The 21,341-nt window shown below is 38.8% G+C and overlaps 1 protein-coding gene across 1 annotated transcript in view; it reads right to left on the bottom strand.

The window, feature by feature from the left end:
- Positions 1-21,341, bottom strand: part of LOC124777773 (cytoplasmic dynein 2 heavy chain 1) — an 829,086-nt gene that overhangs the window by 620,874 nt on the left and 186,871 nt on the right. Inside the window, exons 14-15 of the mRNA XM_047253283.1 lie at positions 10,158-10,304; positions 2,230-2,439 (exon numbers count right to left, since the gene is read on the bottom strand). Of these exons, the coding sequence (XP_047109239.1) occupies positions 2,230-2,439; positions 10,158-10,304 (357 nt within the window). The remainder of the gene's footprint in view (positions 1-2,229; positions 2,440-10,157; positions 10,305-21,341) is intronic.

Raw genomic sequence — 21,341 nt, 5'->3', positions numbered from 1 at the left:
TCATGGTTTGGTGTAATAATACAGGTAAAGGACACTAACACGACACTTATTTTTGTTACAAATCACAACAGAAAGTGACACATTAGTCCTCCCTATGTAATAATGTATGTTCAAACCTAGTTATGCGCTGTGAATAGACAACAACAGAAAAAAATAAATTGGTGTTGCGCAGCAATCGAGTAGAGTAATGAGTAACTCTACATCTACCTAGCCAACGAATGAATTTGCAGCTGAGTTAGTCCCTCTTCTAACTATAATCTATCATACATCTCTCAAACAAAAAACCGTGCCCCACTCTTGGAAAAAAGCACAGATCACTCCCGTTTACTAGAAGGGTACTAGAAGTGATCCATAAAACTACCATTCAATATCCTTGACACTGATTTGTTGTAGAATCTTAGAACATATTCTGAACTACAACATAATGAACAGAATGACCTCCTTAAAGCTGACTAGTATGTATTCCGAAAACATTGATCATGTGAAATCCAACTTGCGCTTTGCTCAAATGACATACTGAAAGTTTGGGATCAAAGTAGGCAGGTAGATGCAGTAGACATGCAATGAAGAAATTATCCAAGTGGGATGGAAATCAGTAAATGTGATGTACATGTGCAGACAAACAGAAAAATTCTTTCAAACTCAAATTGAGGAAGTCAGTAACGCATTGGTCCACTTCTGACTATCATGCAAGAAATTATTTGGCTTGGCATTTATTGACAGAGTTGATGGATGACCTCCTGAAGGACACCATGCCAAATTTTATGCAAGTGGAACACAAGATAATCAAAACCCTGAGCTGGTTGGAAAGCCATGCCCAAAACAATCCAATGTCTTCTATTGGTGAAAGATCGGGCAACCTTACCGGTCAAGATAGGGGGGGTTTGGCATACATGAAGACAAGCACCAGAAACTCTCTCCTTGTGTGGGCAGGCCTTATCTTGATGAAATGTAAGCCCAGGATGGTTTGCCATGAAGGGTGACAAAACAGGGTGTAGAATATCATCGATCTACCGCTGTGCTGTAATGCAGCAGATGACAATTAAATGAGCCCTGCTATGAAAGGAAATGGCACCCCAAACTATAACTCCTTGTTGTTGTGCCATATGGTGGGCAAAAGTTTGGCTAGTATCCCACTGCTATCTGGGGCGCCTCCAGACACATCTTTACTGGTGTTTGGGGCCTTGCAAAGCAGGAATTATCACTGAAGACAATTTTACTGCAGTCAATGAGATTCCAGGCTGCAGATGTGTCTGGAGATGCACCAGACAATGGTGAGATACCAACCCGACAGTCACCTGCCTTACAGCCTGACAGCCTTGAGTGACGGTCTGGGGTGTGATTTCTTTTCATAGCAAAACCCCTTCAGTTTTCATCCACAGCACTCTTATAACACAACAATACATCGACGATATTCTACATGCCATATTGTCACCTTTCATGGCAAACCACCCTGGGCTTACATTTCAGCAAGATAATGTCGGCCCACACACAGCGAGAGTTCCTATTGATTCTCTTCATGCTAGCCAAACCCTACCTTTGCCAGCTAGGTCGCCAGATCACTCCCCAATTGAGAGCACTTGGAGCATTATGGGCAGGGCCCTACAACCAGTTCAGGATTTTGAAGACCTAATGTCCAATTGGGCAGAAATTTTCATGATATTCAACAACTCTTATCAATCAATGCCAAGCCAAATAGTTGCTTGCATGAGGGTCAGAGGAGGACCCACACATTATTGAATTGCTCAATTTGTGAAGCTCTTTCTCTTGAATAAATCATCAATTTTTTCTTCAATTTTAATCATTTGTTTAATCTATTGATTTCCATCCCATTCGAATAATTCCTTTGTGGTGTGTCTTTTTTTTTAATGTACTTTTAAATAACTACTAACAATTTTGTATATGCTGAGTGTTGATTACTCAACTACTGATAACATTCATCACTAGAAAAATCCAAAAAAGTGATGATTTTCAGAATGTAAAAAGAAAGAGGGACCGAAATACTTCAGTGACATTATATTATTTGGGTATGAGTGCCAGCTAAAACCCTTGAGAAACTGTAAGTACACGTCGAACATGAAGCCTTCTGCAAAACTGACATTTTAATACATATATTATATATTAACCCAAAAAGTTGTGTGTAATTTTGAAATTGTATACCATCTTTCACCATTAAACTGTTACAATGTAAATATGTTAAAATATTACTAGAATTGTCTTTAACATTACCTTGGCAACTTAGCAATTTGTTGACCATGCGTCTTTGAGGTCCGGAAATTCTGATCCCAATCATCTGCTGTATGAAGGTATTCTCTGGTCAAGTGATCAATGTCAGCAGTTCCTAAAGCAACCCACGGCTGCCAACGTTCCTTCACTTTCTCCAGTTTTTCGAACTGCTGCTCTGCTCGAGCAAAGACTCCTCCAAATCGTCTTGCATTTCTATATATGTTATGAACGAGCAAAACACAAAGTTTTAAATTGACAAGAGGAACATTAAAGGTAGAGAATGGAGCCAACTAGCAAACTAATGAAATGGTGATCAGGCAAAAGATAAAACACACACACTTACATACACAGGAGAGAGAAAAAGAGAGAGAGTGAGAGAGAGAGAGAGAGAGAGAGAGAGAGAGAGAGAGAATTGCCAAGTTCTTCATGCAAAATTTTCTTCTTTTGGAATCAAAATAAATTAAAACATAGTGTGGAATAAAAACAAGCAAAATTAAAATGTTGAGGCTTCTTTATAATAGCAGAGAAATGCATGAAATTAAATAAATCAAATATGACCAGAGAAAAGTAGACTCCTGATGGTACGGAAAACAAAAGTGAAATGAACTTAAAACAGTAACCATTTGTGAGATAAGTCTGAAATTCATTTACAGATTCTCAAGTTGATCTTGGCTTCCAATAATTTTTCCTAGCAGCCTCCTACTCCCCTTCACATCTATACAACAAAAAGAAAATGATTAAAAATATATAAACAATACCATGCTGGGACCGTTGAAACAGAATGGTGGTCCAGGAACAGGAGCTCACATTTCAGCAAAAAATAAATTTAAAAAAAAAATAAAGAGATATCTTAACCTGTGTTTAGCTCAAAGAAGGCAAGGGTCTGGGAAGGGAACCTGACACAAACAATAAAATGCAAGAATTTGATCAAATAAAACACGAACCTACTAACACAGCATTATACAACACACAACTACCACAAGTCAACTTTTTATGATAAAAATTGCTGCAAAATTGGATCATTGTTTCCAAACCATAATATCAGTATCTCCACTTTCTCTGTCACCTTTCACTTCATCTTTGTTTTCTCTCATCCTCATAACAGGTGGATCTAAGTGTCCTGCCCCATATATGTCTATTTGCAGTACTTGAATTTCATCTCCTGAAGGGAAGAACTGGCCAGTCGATTACACCACTATAGAGCAGGCTGCTCAGCCAGCCCACCTCCTGCCACCATCATGGAGTATAAGGTCTGAAGATGATCTAAGTACAACATATCGAAACCAGTCACCAGTTTAAATAAAATATTTATGCGATAAATACTGTTTTTAGCCAATTTTACTGAAACTTGTTAGCAATGGCAAGTTCATCAAAGAGTGCGGTATGTATTGACAAAGCAGAACTTGTGATGCCATTGGAGATACAGTTATTTCATGAAATTAAGTCTTTTGCAACAAAACAATATCCTACCATACAGCTTTCACAGCAGTGGATGCTTCCAGGCTGTTAATTGATAATGCCAGCAAGTTCATTATATTCTAAATTGCCTTCGGCGAATCAACAAAAAAGTCAGACACAGCATAGCTTGCTATCTCTGTTTTTGGAATTGACATTGATATACACATGACAGAAGAGCTGTCAGTTTTGATGAGAAAGAAAGACTGGAGGGAAACTGACTTGCCAACTGCTGAAGAGATAGCTGAAGCCTTTGACGTGAATTAGAACATGTTGGTCTCAGTTATCACCAATGAGTACCAGTGATGTGATGGGCACAAAATAGACTTTTAGCATTGTTTTGGAAAAAATTACAACAATCAACAAAAGATTCAAATGGGGTGACTTACCGAACGAAAGCGCTGGCAGGTCGATAGACACACAAACAAACACAAACATACACACAATATTCAAGCTTTCGCAACAAACTGTTGCCTCATCAGGAAAGAGGGAAGGAGAGGGGAAGACGAAAGGAAGTGGGTTTTAAGGGAGAGGGTAAGGAGTCATTCCAATCCCAGGAGCGGAAAGACTTACCTTAGGGGGAAAAAAGGACAGGTATACACTTGCGTGCGCGCGCATATCCATTCACACATACAGACACAAGCAGACATGTTGGTCTTTTAAATATGTCTGCTTGTGTCTGTATGTGTGAATGGATATGTGCGTGAGTGCGAGTGTATACCTGTCCTTTTTTCCCCCTAAGGTAAGTCTTTCCGCTCCCGGGATTGGAATGACTCCTTACCCTCTCCCTTAAAACCCACTTCCTTTCGTCTTCCCCTCTCCTTCCCTCTTTCCTGATGAGGCAACAGTTTGTTGCGAAAGCTTGAATATTGTGTGTATGTTTGTGTTTGTTTGTGTGTCTATCGACCTGCCAGCGCTTTCGTTCGGTAAGTCACCTCATCTTTGTTTTTATATATAATTTTTCCCACATGGAATGTTTCCCTCTATTATATTGATATCAAAGATTCAAATGGGATTGATTATTTTGAACATCAAGGAGCACTTTGTGCTAAATTTGTAAACACAGAACATGTAATGAAATTGTTGGTATGAATTGTAAATTTTTTGAAGTTGCATGTGTTTTTAGCCCATGTTTTTCAACAGTCTTTGATAGAACTGAACAGAGTACAGGGATATTTTGTATATTGAGAAGTACACTGATTAAGTCAAGGGTCATGCCTTGAATGATTTATTTATTTAAGACCCACTATTGTTCAATTTATGAAGGGAAATCAAAAGATCTAGAAGATTTAGAATTGTTTACATAGCTCACATTTTACTGGACTTCACTGCATAGTTGAATGCTCTAAGTATGACACTACAAGGAACTTACATGCATTTAAAAAGAAAAACATAGTGTCATAGCAATAACTTCTGAACAAAACTGTGCCAATTTCCCACACTATCTGTTGTTAGAGGAAATGTTGAGTTCTGGTGTTATTAGAAATATAGGAATAGCTTTCTAAACATTTTCAGAATATTGCAAATCCCACATATGCTCCTGATCTGTTTTCAAGGCTGCTTGCCATTTCAGGAGAAAGTATCCCTCTGTATTTGTGAATCGAACAGACTGACCTGCAATATAATTCACTTTTAAAAGACTTATTCTTCTAAAGTAAAACTCTGCAGGTGTTCTACAACAGTTTTCCTCAGGATGAGTTTCCATGTCTCCATAATAATACAGGAAAAGTTATATTAAGTTTGTATCAACATGTGTGTATGAAAGGTTTCTTTCAGTTACGAAATAAATAAGTCAGTGACTCTGTGGCAACCTCACTGATGAAGATCTGCCAAACTGTTTGCATATGTCATTGCACCAACAGTTTGTGCCAGATATAAATTTTATCTTCAGCAAAACCAAAAACAATTCAATATTGGTTAAATTCTGTTTTGTTTGTGATTAATGTTTTTGAGAACTGAATCCATTGCACTGCCAATAGAGAGGTTCTAGATAGTAAAACTTGTTTCTTTCACATGTAGTTAGAATCAATTGTTCCACCACTAAAGGCATGCTTTAGAGGCTATTTGTTTTTCCCTCTCTTTCTATACCTCAACTTAAATATTGTAAGAATTTTACAGTCAACAACGTAACACACACAACAGTGCTGGAGTAATGCAGTTTCAAACCCAAACTTATCCTCTTTATTTTTGTAGGTGTATTCTCTTTTGCCAACAGTCACTAAAAGTGTAATAAACTCTTAATGAAGTGTTGTACAGAGTTTCAGATTTTAAAATTTCCCTATACAGCAATGTATAAATCCAAGCTGCATGCAAGTTGTCCAGTGTTCCTTGTGTGATTCCACTGCCATCTGATGTGGCACGTTTGCACTTGCCCCATCTTCCTGCTCAGACACAGCGTAGCAGTGCAGAAAGTGAAGAGTCTCACAGAAGGATCCACATGTGTACAGAGTTCTTGTCCATCCCTGACTTAACTCCTTTCTACAATGTGTTTTTGTTGGTTTGTCATCAACTCTTAACTCACAATCTGACTTACTCCTCCTAATCTTTTCATTATTTCTTAATTCATCTTCCACACATCTGTTTTACCATTATTTCACTATCTATTCATGATTTTTTCTAAGGTGTAGAATACCTTTCTTAAGCCATTTCGATTTACATTGACGACCAACCTGCCAGTTACTTTCTCATTTTACTACACACTCTTGAAGGAGAAATCTAAGTGTATATTAAAAGAATAGGCTAACGGGAATTGCAAGTAGTGTATTCATCATAGTAAAAAAGAAACTCAAACAAATCAAGACAGAAACTGAAGCTGTATATGAAATTGTTTGGGAAAGAGTCAGAATCAATGGTGAAATAAACTTATTATTGGATCCAACTATTAAACACCAAACTTATGCACAAATGACAAACTTTAGAAAAAAAACTTTAGATAGCCAATACATATGTTTCCCAATCATCTGTGATCATTGTAGGAGACTTGAGTCGCCAATCAACTGGGATAACTTCAGTTTTGTAAGTGAAGGCACAAAAACACACACTGCAAAAGAATACTAAACAATTTCTGTGACATTATTTCATACAGATAGTTCTAAAGTTTACACACAATGAAAACATATTAGAACTAATGTCAACAAATAGACTTAAAATCTCTGGTGATGACCGCAATAAAACTGATATCACTGGGTATGATGTAGTTGTGTAGCCGCGTGCACATAAGAATGGCGAGAAGATGGGGAGGGAGGAGAGCAATGCGAAGCGGGAAGGTTCCAAATGAAACTCTGGTTAATATGCTCATTCTTTGACACCTGACTATAGTGTGCACTGCAGAGTCCATATAGAACATTCAAATTTGATTTTCATATTCGTTTGGATATGGTAATTGTTCCTAGCCACTATAGTGTCTATTATGAGTAGCAGAAATCAAACACAACAAGTATTACATTTTCTGAGGATATATAATTTTATCTAGGGACAGTTGGAATCTGAAACATGGCTCAGTGTAGCGCTTACCCCAGCAGTGCCAGTTATCAGTGTAAGCTACCACTGGGAGAGGGACAAACAGCACACTAGTGATGCAACAAAGTATGTTCTGCCCCTCTCTGCACAGAAAGCATCAGGCACCCACTTCTTAATTGCACACCATTATATCACCAATGATTACAAAAGTACAAAGGGTAACCAATACAAGCAGGAACATTTATATGTTCAATAAAATCAAACAGTGGAAAGTCCAGGATGAGATTTCAACAACATTATAAAAAGGACGGACTGCTACTCACCGCATAGAGGAGATCCTGAATCACTGACAGGCACAATGAAAAGACTGCTAAACATTTAAGTTTTTGGACAAAAACATTCTTATTTGGAAATGTAAATCACACGCACACATTCACACAAACATGGCCACTGTCTTCAGCCACTGTGGTCCAGGCGACAACGGCCGGTGACAGCGTCTATGTGGATGAGTTGTGCTTGTGTGAATGAATGTCTCTTTCACATTTCCAAAGAAGGATGGATACGTTCAGCTAACTAGATAAAGAGATAGTGATTTCATATCTCAAAGAAGAATGCAAAACATTTAGCTCTGGACAAGAGCATGTACACAAACTGTAGTTTCAAGTTTAGAAGGATAATTGACAAAATACAGTGCAGACATGTACCTAGTAGAAGAATTCACAATGGAAGGGTCTCTTCATGGCATAAATTCTCTGTAAATGTACTGCTAAAGAAACAGCAACTCTTTCACAATGGGTGTAAAACAAGGTATACAGCTACACACAGACACATGCTAAACAGAAACACAGTTGTCTATCAAAAGAGCAATGCGTGAAATCTTCATTAGATACTGAAGTAGAATCTTCTCAAAAGACCCCTCACAAAACCTAAAGAAATTCTGAGCACATGTAATGGCTCTCAGTGGTATCAAAGTTAAGTCTTCTTACTTTCATTTATGACATACAAAACAAAATTTAGGGTAGCAAAGAATAAGAAAATATGTTAATCATATTAAAATTTTTCTGTGATAATGAAGCTCCAGGAGACTATCTCAGCTTCATTCTCACACTGCTCCGAAGATGAGCAATACACTTGGATGAATAAAAACATCATGACCACCTGAATAACAGCATGCCGATTCACCTTAGGAGTGAAATACAGAAGTGATTCTGTGTGGCATAGATTCAAAAAGTCCATGGTACATTTGCAGAGGTATGTGGCAGCAGACTTCCATGCATAGATCAAACAATTCCAAAAATATTAAGTCTCTGGCTTGTGGTCATGGAGCTGACCCTCAACAATGTCCCAGATGTGATACAATGGGATCAGATCAGGTGAATTTGGTGATCAAGGCATCAATGCGAGTCTACTATCATGCTCCTCAAGTCACTGTAGAATTATCTTGGTGAGTAATCATGCTAAAAACTGCTGTCTCTGTCAGGGAAGGCATCAAGCATGAAGGGATGCAAGGGGTCTGCAATAATGATCACATAGTCCACAGCTGTCATGGTGCTTTTGATTACTACCTCGTGTTCCATGGCAGTCCAGGTAAATGTTCTTCATAGCATACTACTGCCCTACCAGCCTGTATCTATGGTGTGGCGCACATTTGGAGCACCTGTTCGCTTGGATGACAACGTATCCAAGCATGAATATCGAACTGGCGTAACAATAAATGTGACTCATCTGACCAGGTGATGAATTTTCACTGATCCTCAAACTGATCTCAATGATTCTATGCCTACTACTATTTTAATTAAGGGATGATGTCACTGGGTCAACAATGTGCTCCCAACTGTGTGCTCTGTAACATTTGTGACTGCTCGAACATTAGACTGTCATCAACTCTGCCACACATTGCAGTCTATTCTGCATTACAGAGAGGTCAAACATACAACCTCCATGTTTTATGAGAGAACTGGATATCCAACATATTGTCGCCTACCTGTGGTTTCACTGTACTTCAAGCACTTTCCACAGATTATCATGACAGCAGTGCGTGTACAGTTGACCGGCTTCACTGTCTATGAGGTGCTCATTCCCAGGTACATGGCCACAACAATCTGCACTTTGTAAAAGCTTTTTACATCAGTGGATTTTCCCCATATATGGTACGTACTGTCACTTGAGTGATCCCCATTTTTCTCTACTGTACTTGCATTCTTGGCATGCTGTGCCACATGCCCACAACACCACTTAGTGACATTTAGTCTCATGGTTGGAAATGGTCATAATGTTTTGGCTCACCAATGTAGATATTAAACAATGGAAAATCCAGGATGGAATGTAACAATACAAGAGAAGGAAATTTGCTACTCACCATATAGCGGAGATGCTGAGTTGCGATAGGCACAATAAAAAGATTCACACAATCATAGCTTTCGGCCATTAAGGCCTTTGTCAGCAGTAGACACACATACACACACGCACACACACACACTCACACAAGCACAACTTGCACACACGTCTGCAGTCTCAGAGAGCTGAAACTACACTGCGAGCAGCAGCACCAGTGCATGATGGGAGTGGCAACTGGGTGGGGGTAAGGAGGAGGCTGGGGCGGGGATGGGGAGGGATAGTATGGTGGGAGTGGCGGACAGTGAAGTGTTGCAGTTTAGACGGACGGCAGGAGAGAAGGTGTGGAGGGGGAGAGGGGGTAAGTAGCGGAAAGGAGAGAAATAAAAATAAAAAGAAATTAAAAGACTGGGTGTGGCAGTGAAATGACGGCTGTGTAGTGCTGGAATGGGAACAGGGAGGAGGCTAAATGGGTGAGGACAGTGACTATTGAACCTTCGCTAGTCATTAATATTTCCAGATATGGTATTTGGATTTTTAATAATGCATAATATTTCCAGATAGTTATTTGCATTTTTAATAATGCAAACTTACTCCAGAACAGCATTTCAAGTTGTTGATTATTCAATCAATGTTACTTATACATATTTTTTTCAAATTAAAAGAAAAAAAATTTACAGTACCTTTGTATTATAACTGGAAAAATTGAGTTCTCACTTGATTCAGCAGTACCCCTAAAATTATTGGGAAGGGCAAGGAAGCGTTTCAGCTGCCCATAATACTTCATGCGAATTTCTTCCATTGGTGGCTGAAATTGTAGTTTTTGTTGCCTGAAACCAAATTTTAAAATATTTCCTAGTTAAGTATTTAACTTTACATTTACATAAACTGACAATTTTTATCCTAAAGGAAATCAGCTAACATATGGCACAGATAGAGTACGACCACTACCATGATACTTTAAAGAACTGAATTCCCATGTGTAAAACATTTACTTGACAAATAAGTTATATAATTTTCATTCCATTTTAAGAAGAGCTGGTTTCTCATGCATCTAAATTTTATGATGTTATGTCTCCTGAACTATGTGTTGTACAATAATATAATTTTGCAGGTACATTCGGTGGTGTACATGGGTACGGCCTGCAAAATGTGCTGCAAATAGAATTAGTAGCAAAGAAGTAATAAAATTAAGATGTCATGTCTGATGCTGAAACTTTTACTGCATGAACAGTGACAATGTAATAAACCACAAAGATTCTTTCTTTTGTGGTTTTGTGGGGGTGTCAGTGAGAAAAAGTTTTGAAGAGGTTTGAAATGATGTGTAAAATCTGTTCCAGATAGTTATAATCTTGTTGTTGAAAAAGCATATTTTTTGTTGACCACACATGCAATTTCAGGCTCCGATGACTCTCCTTAAGAGTTTACAGTACTGTTTGTAATGTGTATAAACCATTCTAGGATTTCTTGCCACATCAGTTCTAGGCAAAATCTCACACTATCAATGATTACCACCATTGTCTTCGTCAGGAGCAATTGACTGTTGTGGCTGCTGCTGAGGCACCCTTGTATGCAGAAGGAAATGGTATATTGAAGTACTAAGAAATGATGATACATGTTTGAAGCCATAGAGGTTGTAGATACTGTGGTTATGAATCCCACAGTAGGCAGTTCAGTTGAAGAGCAATGGACATCTTTAAATTATACAAATAGTAGAAGTTGGACACACAAACATATCAACAGGGAAGGTAACTGTGAAGAAATTCTTCAACTGCTCAAAGAAAGAAGGAAGTAAGAAAATGTTCAGGGAAAAACAAGACCACTAGAAGTCACTTCGAAAGCTAGGGCAAAATACTTGTAGGAGGAAATGAAGAAATCAAAAAAGAAATGATTGTTACAAAGACAGGTTCAGCATACAGAAAAGTCTAAACAACCTTCAGTAAAATTAAAAACAATGGCATTAACATTATTATTGCAATGGGAATACCACTGTTTAATGCAAAGGAGAGAGTGGCTTGTTGGAAAGAGTATTTTGCAGGCTTCTATAAGGACGAAGGACTGTCTGAAGATATGACAAAAGAGGAAGTGTGAATTGATACGGTAGACTTAAGGAATCCACAGAGTGTATACGTGGACAAGGAAAAAAAATTCCCAGATTTCCCGGTTAAGAATACACTTTCTCCCGGATGACAGTATATTTTCCCTTATCAACCCTTTAAATGGTTATGGTTTTATGCACAGGTGTACAATTTCAAGGCACTTTAGAAAACAAAACTCAGGGAAAAAGACACGTTTTGGAAATATCTTTTATGTGCAGCAACATGTACGGTGCGTATTTTCGTATTACAAAAGCATACATTGCAATTCCACCAAACACCGCATGTTACTTTCCGAATAATTGAAATCGAGATTTCGATGCACTTTTGTAAGCCGTTCGTAGCTTATGTCACGTGATCTCGCTAGCCGATGACAGCGGATATTCACGTGATGTAGTCAGCCAATAGCAACATCACTGTTAAGTAGCACGAACACACGAACAGGGAAGTTTAATAGTTTAAATTAAAATACATAGTGTTGCTACAAGAAAAGAAAAGCTTTCACATATAATATTGGTCTCAAGCTGCAAGGGACTAATCTTTCGCATATACTGTTGATCTTTTTTGCGCGTGTTACACTTTAAGATATATCATAAAAATGTGCCAGTAAAATTTTTAATAATGACATAAATGTCTGATCTTCAGGGTTCGAAATTCTTCTAAATGGCTCGTCATCAAAGAGTTGATTTTTAAATGAGAGTCAAACGCTCTGTGATTTTATAAATTCATGGTACATTCTTGAACATAGTTCAACTTATGTAAAAGAATAATTACTTCGAAAGTTAACGCTTTTCAAGCCACTATTAGCAATATTTTCCCGCGACCTGTTAGAAATAGGTTGGTTTCAGCAGTTGCCAGAGAGCGCAGATAACAGGCGACACCGCGCTTGGGTAGCTATCATGACGTAGGAAGCCCCTATGTACGTACGTGTAAAACATTGAAAGATCATACATTATGCCATAAAAGAAACATCAGAAGATACTGCAAGAGCATCGGAATTTCGTGAACCATATTAAAATGTGCACATTTAAAGTGCATACAGGGCACATTCGTATATCCAGATGCCCAGTGAAGTAGACCTCAACCTGATATTAAGCTTTTCAGTGTGGTTTTCGGGATGTAAATTTTCTTGAAGCACCAGTACTGTATTATATCGTGGTTGGTTCTTTATTATAGCATAATGCCATACGTCCTAGAAAATGAAAACGTGCACTTGAAATGCAGCGAACAGTTGAAACTAGCCAGTACTGTGGAATTAAACATTTCGTTTCAAATACATTGACTGCCTCTGCGGAAAAGGTTAACAAAAGTCAAATTTCTTTAGCAAACAGACAAAAATAACTTCATTGTTCCGCAAGGCGATTAATGCTTGACTGTCAAAAAGGTGAAAATAAAGCAAAACCTGAAACTAATGACATATTTCGGCCTTCCGTAATTATGTGAATGTGTTTTAATTCAGTTGATAGCTCCCAGTCACAGATATCCGTTTTGTTTTCATTTGACGTGAGAGTTAACGAAGGGGAAACAGCAAATTCACTAAATGTAAACACAAGTCACGTGGAGACTACCCACTATAACTCAAGCTGCTCTGCTCATCAGCCTCGGATCTACGACATTTGCGAACCGGGTCGAGTTTTCAAAATATGTTCATCTTGTAGCGCACATCTTTCCGAAAAGTCTGAAACAGAAAACATACGTATTGGAGGAAATGTAAGACATTTTATTTGGTCGCAGTGCCACGCCTATTCATAAAGCATTTTTCTACTGCAGGTCCAAACTATATTCAGGAGAGTGGAAACGGAAATGTCCTATGGTGCCTCTCCTGCTCCCAGTCGGCCGGTTTAACAGCCTGCCCCTCTTTTAAAAAAATCTCGCAATTAATAGCGGATGGGATTATTTGTAATCTAGAGAACAAGAACTCATCAGAAAATCTGAACTCTTTATTGCCTATTAGTTAATAACTTGCTGTTTTGTGTGACATAAAATTAAATATAGGCTACACAAAACCAATAAGGACAAGAGAAATTATGCATTTCTTCAATCCTTAGCTCCTAGCATTTTTTTTTTTTTTCTCTAATCTTGCTACAGCTTTACATGGCGTGCTTTCTTTTCTGCGAAAGAATCTATTATGTCAAACATTTTGTTACATGAAAAATCGAAATGTCGTTATCTAATACTGAAAAAGCTGTTAATATAAATAATACACAAGACTGGTGTGGTTTCTCGATCCGATTACGTCTATTTTGTCACTGTCTGCTAGATAAAACAAAATAGGCCTTTCTAATATAGCAGCAATTTTGTAACACACCAAATAAACGAGAATGTTTTGGCATAAATGGCCATTTTTATAACACGACAGAATATAATCAAATAAGTACCAATATCAAATGTCTATTAAACCTACTACAAGCAAAAAGCTTTATGCTAGGAAATAACTTCACATTTCATTCATACGCACCAGCTTCTCAAGCATGATACCGAAAAGTAGTATTACGAAATTTTTATATAAATTTGCAATCGTCTTATTCTTCCATAATTTGTGTGATGACCCGTTTCTTCTCCTTCCTCGTTCTAACAAACAATCTTGTTGTCACCAATTCTGTAGCTATTGCTGCCGCTGTCAAAATTTGTTCGCCGATTAACTTCACTAACCCCTCCAGAATCACAGGTTTAGTTATCCCGTGAATATTTTACGGCTAGGCGTTATTACGTGTTCGAACAAGATGTTTTCCGCGTTACTTCCAGAAAAGAACTGAAGCGGCCGCTAGCCGGGGACTGTACTATTGGTTCTTACTAGTGTGGCGATCTGGCCAAAAAATTTTCTGTCAAAATTTCATTTTCTTGGATACACCGAGAAGATAATACGTAATCTTTCTCACCTGCTATTCCTGTCAGTCGTTTATTTACATTCTGATAGTCTGAATTACGGATTTCGCTAGTAATTATAACAATGCTGATGATTCGCAAACCCAGTCAACAACATAATCAAACAGCGATTGGCATTTATCCGTTAGGCTTTACTTCCTCAGCTCGTATAGCTCCGTCCCCTTTTGTCTACGGATAGTTTATTTCTAGATGCGACGAGGATTCTCCTGACGGAGATATCACGTACACTATGCATGCATTCAAAAGTCAACTTATGATTCATTCTGATATCAACTTAAAATGTGTTCAAAAACCAACAGGGAAGCGTTTCAAAATCATATGAATAATCGACAGACAAACGTGCGCTGGATGCTAGGTGCTTTGTGAAACAAGTTTTTTTTTTCCTCAAGAATATGAATTTGGTGCTCCCTTTTCCCGGTAACATCTAGCTGCTTGCTGCGACTGCTAGCACAGCCAACAGCCACATTCCTGTTGCCAGAAGCGGGAGAATCTACTACTCAAACGTCACTCAACTGCGCATGCGCATGAGTCCGCGCGTAACTGCTAAAACAAATCGAATGTAAACAGTGGCGACTTCACGCTCATTGGAGGCAACCTGTTATGAAGCACTGCATAGTTTTCCTAAAGCTTTGACACATTTTCAGTTGGCAGACGCTTGCATGAGCACTGTGTGTCATTGTTATATATGGCGCATTTCCTTTGCAATTTATTTTCATATTTTTCTCTCGTTTATGTTTTATTGTTTAAGTATTATTCTGCATTAGCGGGATACAGTAATATCCTTTGTTATAGTATCGGTTCTTATCAGTCAAAACTACAAAAATTTAACTGAAAACTAAAACAACGAAAAATTCCCGGAATTCTAAAAATATCCCGGGTTTTTCCCGGTTTTCTCCCGGATCAAAAAATTCCCGGGTTTTTCCCGGATATCCCGGTTGTCCCGGGTCGTATACACCCTGAATCCAGTATTAATGTCAGAGTTTAACACAGCTTTGGAAGATTTGCGACCAAATAATGCAGAAGTGCCAGATAACATTTCTTCTAAATTCTGAAATCTTTGGGGGAAGTGGCAACCAAATAATTATTCGACATCTTGTGTAGAATCTGTGATACTGGAGTCACACCATCAAACTTTCAGAAAAATATCATCCACACAATCCCAAAGACAGCAAAGTAGGTAAGTACAACAACGATCAGCCTGTCGGCTTAACAGCTCATGCATCCAAGTTGCTGACAAGAATAATATACAGAAGAGCACAAAAGAAAATTGAAGATTGTTAGATTGCAATAAGTTTAGTTTTTGAAAGGTAAAGGCACCAGAGTGGCAGTTCTGGCTTTGCGAATGTTAATGGAAGCAAGGCTTATGAAAAATTAAGTTTTGTTCAAAGGATTTATTGACTTAGAAAAAAATGTTTGACAAAGTAAAATCGTGCAGAATGTTTGGAATTCTGAGGAAAATAGGAGTAAGCTATAGAGAAAGAAGAGTAATATACAATATGTACAAGACCCAAGGAGAAACAATAAGACCGCAAGACGAAGAGCGAAGTGCTGAGATTAAAAAGGATATAAGGCAGGGATGTAGTCTTTAGAGCATACTGCTCAGTGTATACAGCAAAGAAGCAATGATGGAAATCAAAGAAAAGTTCAAAGATGGGATTAAAATTCAGGATGAAAAGGTATAACTAATAATATTCACAGATGACATGGCTATCCTTCGTAAATGTGAAGAAGTATTACAAGATCTGCTGAATGGAATTAACACTCTAATAAGTACAAAATATGGATTGAGAGTAAAATAAGCGACAAAAGTAATGAGAAGTAGCAGAAACGAGAATAGTGAGAAACTTAATATCAAATTTGGTGATCACAAAGTGGGTGAAGTTAAGGAATTCTGCTACTTTGAAAGCAAGATAACCCACAATGAATGAAGCAAGGAAGGCATAAAAAGCTGACTAACATTGCCAAAAGGGCACTAGTGGCCAAGAGAAGTCAACTAGTACCAAACATAGGCCTTAATTTGAGACATGGTGCTACAACAGGATGTTGAAAAATACGTGGACTAGTACAATACAGAATGAGGAGGATCTCCACAGAACAGGCGAAGAAAGGAACAAAAGGAGAATACTGACAAGAAGAAGGAACAGGATGACAGCACACATGTTAAGACATTATGGCGGTAGAGATCTGGACATTAGGCACTGGTAGATATTGAAGGTGAAGGCTTGACAATGACAACTGTTGGTAGGATGATGATGCACCCAGGACGTAGGGTGTCGGTGGCTGTTGGCAGTGGTGCCTCAATGACAGTGGCCTCTGGTCAGTCAAAGTGCAGTGAGGCATGGCACCTGGGAGTGGCGGATGACAGTCCTGCGTAGAAATGGCAACAGATGTTTACAGCAAGGACAATTATTCCTATCAGTGGGCTGTTGGCGTCAAGCCAGAAGGGTGTTGGCTGCAGCAAGGTCCAATGGCAACCTAAACATTCTCCAGTGGAAGGATAACAGCTTGGCACTGAGTTGGCATGTAACATGGCATAAAAAAGTGGTGTCCTTACTACAGTGCTCTCTACTGTGATAGGCACACTGCCTGCTGATCACGTCAGCACCGCTGGACACCATAAGGCTGTAATAATAATGTCGTGTGACTAGGGCCTCCGTCGGGCAGACCTTTCGCTGGGTGCAAGTCTTTCGATTTGACGCCACTTTGGCGACTTGCACGTCGATGGGGATGAAATGATGATGATTAGGACGATACAACACCCAGTCCCTGAGCGGAGAAAATCTCCGACCCAGCCGGGAATCGAACCCAGGCCCTTAAGATTGACATTCTGTCACACTGACCACTCAGCTAATGGGGCGGACACCATAAGACTTTGTGAAGCTATGATGTAAACATCCCATGCAGTTCAACATTAGACTTGCAGCTTGCATGCCCCTGGAGAGGTGGCAGCCCACAATACATGCCTTGCATGCACAGTAGTATGGTCCCAGGTGGACAATATACTAACAATCATCTGACATGATATGACACACAAGCCGATTCCATCACTTTGTGTTCCTGATTTTGACTTTTTGTGCGTATCACATCCTTTGAATAGGATTGTATGTATGTTGCTCATATTCTGCTTGATGTTTGCTCACATCTCTAATATTGGGCACAGTAAATGGTTTCACATTTGTTTTTGTTTCACATAAAATATAAGCCAGGTTCATCACAAGGCTTTCTGTGGGTTCACTTATATTTGTTCCTACTGCTCAATTTAAACGCATTGTAATTCTATTGCTCATATTCTAATTATCCTCCCTTCCACACCATCGATTTTTTGCACTTTCTCGCATTTAATGGAGGACCCCATACTGTAGCTTTTCACAGAATTGGTATTCAACTTTATTACTTCTTGTCACTAAATGAATTTGTAATTCTGCTTTGAATGGCATTGGCTCTTTGCACTGAATATGCTTTGTAGTCTTACTGACTACAGCATTCCTTCTTGCAAATGGTAAAAAATGTAACAGTAGTTATGTAAATGTGTTTGCACATTATTAACACATTCTACAGAAACATGTTTTAACAGATATCAATATACTAGAATCATCCTCCCACTCCAATGAAAATTTTGGAGTTCTCCATTAAATGTGAGAAAATACAGAAAATGGCCACAAACAAAAATTGAGTACCAGCAATATAGTTACAGTGCATTTGAGTTGAGCAGTTCCGTAAAACACCTTATCATGAAATCAACTTCTGTTTTATATGAAACAGAAACAAATATGGAATCATTTATCCCCAAATATTATGGATGTGAGCAAAATTCAGACTGAATACAAGCACCATACTTGCATTGCAATTCGAAGAGTGCAATACACAAAAGAAGTTGTAATTACGAACAAAATTCGATGAAACAAGGGGCAACGAAAAAAGATTCTATTTACTATGAAACCAAAATGAAAATGGAAGATCTTGAATTACATTATAAGAAAATGATGCAAAGCAGGATTAATAAATTTACAGTACTCCAAGTGGTCTGGCAATTAACCAAAGTCATGATAATGGTAATCCCTGTATGAGTTTCACCCCCTTGATGTAGTGGTTTATTAGATACTTAGTTTCACATCCATGAATCATATGCATGACTTTACTCATCACAATAATAAAAATTCTTATACAGAATAGAAGGAGTTGTCAACGAGAAACATTTGCAGTTTGTTTTCAAATTTTACTTTGCTGTCTGTTAGACATTTATATCACTGGGTGAGTTATCAAAACTTTTAGTTGAAACACTATGCACCCTTTTTGTGCTAAAGACAACTTAATGTGGAGTAATGAATGTCTTTTTTCTTCTCGTATTGTAATTATGTACATCATTATTCCTTTTGAGCTGTTACGAATTATTGACAGCAAACTTAATGAAAAAATAATATATGATGAAGCAGTAGTCAGAATGCCCAACTTCCTAAACAAATGCCTACAAGATGATCATGAGTGAGCAACAAATATTATTTTTTACAGCGTGTTCTTGAGCAGTGAAGACTTTCTTTCTAGACAAGTTACCCCAAAACATCATTCCATATGACATTATTGAACGAAAATATGCAAAATATCTGAACTTACTGATTTATCTTTCCATAAGATTTGTAATGATTCCGAGTGCATTTGTGGCTGAACTAAGTTGTTTTAGGAGTTCTAAAATGCACTTTTCCAGTTTAAATTCTCATCAACATGGAGATCTAAAGTTCTGAATTTTCCACTCTATTTATTATTTTTTTACCACTTGTTACACCCAGATGGGCATTTAAAACTGAGAGTGAGACCATCCACAGAAAACCAATCAGTGATAATTTTAAGAACACTGTTTGCCATTTCTTCTGTTTCTGTATGTATTCTTGGACTGATTGTAACACTAGTGTCATCTGCATAAAGAACTAGTTCTGCTTGTTGTATATTAGATGGAAAATCGTTTACAATACTATACATGGTGGAGAAAAACTGTGTCACTAAATTTTAACACTGGCTAGATGCTTCCATTAGGAACCAAAATTACTTATGTTGTGTAGGTCGACAACGCAACATTTTTAAACTGCGGAAACTTGGCACCACATGCTCCAATTGGCTGTGAGATTGCCCTGTTGCTGTTCATCGGTTGATGGCAGCGCTGTGGTTGTCGGTTCACACATACAAATGTCCCTTTCCCCGTCACTGCCCCAATGTGATAAGCACATGTGTCGAATAGGTCTTGCTGTTTGTCTCCACCTCACATCAAAGGCATTCACACTTAAGCTTCACTTCAGAGCACACACACATCACCTGCGATTTAGTCATATAGTAAGTGGGGCAGAACAATATTTGTTTGAAGAACAATGAGATATGGTTTTCGTTTATGGACTAGCCAATGGTAATGCACATGAAGCTCGATGGTTGTATGAGGAACAGTACCCAGCAAGACCCCACCCACACCTACAAACGTTTACAGCAATTCACCAGAGACTTGGCAAAATAGGGTCATTAGTGGGATATCTTGGTGATGCTGTAAGATCTCAAACACGACAGAATGCTGCATTTGAAGAGACTGTTCTCAAGCACTTTGAGGAAGCACCTATGACAAGTACTTGAGCAGTTGAACACGACACAAAGGTCACTCATCGGTTAGTCTGGGAGGTTTTGGGGGATGATGGCCAGCATTTATTTAGTTTCCACTCTGTCCAAGACCTAAATCCTGTGGTGGACTACAAGCACAGGCTAGGGTTTTGCCAGTGGTTTCTGTGATGTACTGCACAAGATCCCGAATTCTCCGCCACTGTGTTGTTTACCAAAGAGTGCACCTTCCATCGGGACGGCCTTTACAACACTCGAAACCTTCTTTACTGGGCAAGGGGAAATCCTCACATCACATATGTCCACCGGCACCAGGAATGATTTTCACTCAACATTTGGGCTGGCACTGTGGGTGAGCATCTGATTGGGCTGGTCCGTCTACCTCCTAGACTAACTGGGCCAAATTACCTTCATTTTTTGCAAGGAACTCTACCCGGCCTGCTGGAAGATGTTCCCCTGGACATACAGCTATGCATGTGGTTGCAACGTGATGGGGCGCCCACACATAACAGTCGTACTGTGCACAGACATTTAAATGAACTCTTTGATGACTGGGTAATTGGCAAAGGTACTCGCAGAACATGGCCCCCATGATCAGCAGACCTCATGCCACCCGACTTCTTCCTGTGGGGATTCTTCAAGGTTCTAGTTCACCCACCTAGACGTGAACCATCTCGAAACGAAGAGGAATTAATGGATAACATTCAACATGCTGCCAATCACATCAGGGCAATGCCAGGAATCTTTGAAATCATTAGGCAAAACACTGTTTGGCATTACCAAGCTCGTGTCACATCAGAGGACTGCCAGTTTGAGCACCTACTTTAAGTAAACAATGTCCTAGCTACAAAAAAAGGTCCTTCTCAGGGCCGACACAATTTGTCAAAGACAAACTAACAGCTGTTGATGGGTTTGTTCCCGGTACATATTATCATGAAACTACAGAAGGATGTGTCAGGACCTCAGCAGATTCGCCTCCAAGTGCCCGGGGTGGAAGGCTGGCACGCTACCACTGAGTGTGGGGGCCACCTTGGATACATTGTGATCTCCGGCAGGCAAAACATTCACGGTCACGCTTTGTCCAGAGCATCGAGCAACAGAGCAATCCTGTGGCCAATCAGAGCGCATGGCACCAAATTTCTGTAGTTCAAAGATTGTGCATTGTTGACCTACTACACAACATTAGTAATTTTCATTCCTACTAGCATCAGCTATCTGGGGTTAAAATTTTGTGACACAATTTTTCTCCACCCTGTATAAGGAACAATAGTGGACATAAGACTGAACCTTGGG

This window comes from Schistocerca piceifrons, chromosome 2 (assembly GCF_021461385.2).
Source record: "Schistocerca piceifrons isolate TAMUIC-IGC-003096 chromosome 2, iqSchPice1.1, whole genome shotgun sequence".
NCBI classification, from domain to species: Eukaryota; Metazoa; Arthropoda; class Insecta; order Orthoptera; family Acrididae; genus Schistocerca; species Schistocerca piceifrons.
Note: the sequence above shows the minus strand (reverse complement) of the source record. Positions and strands in the feature narration are given on the sequence as shown.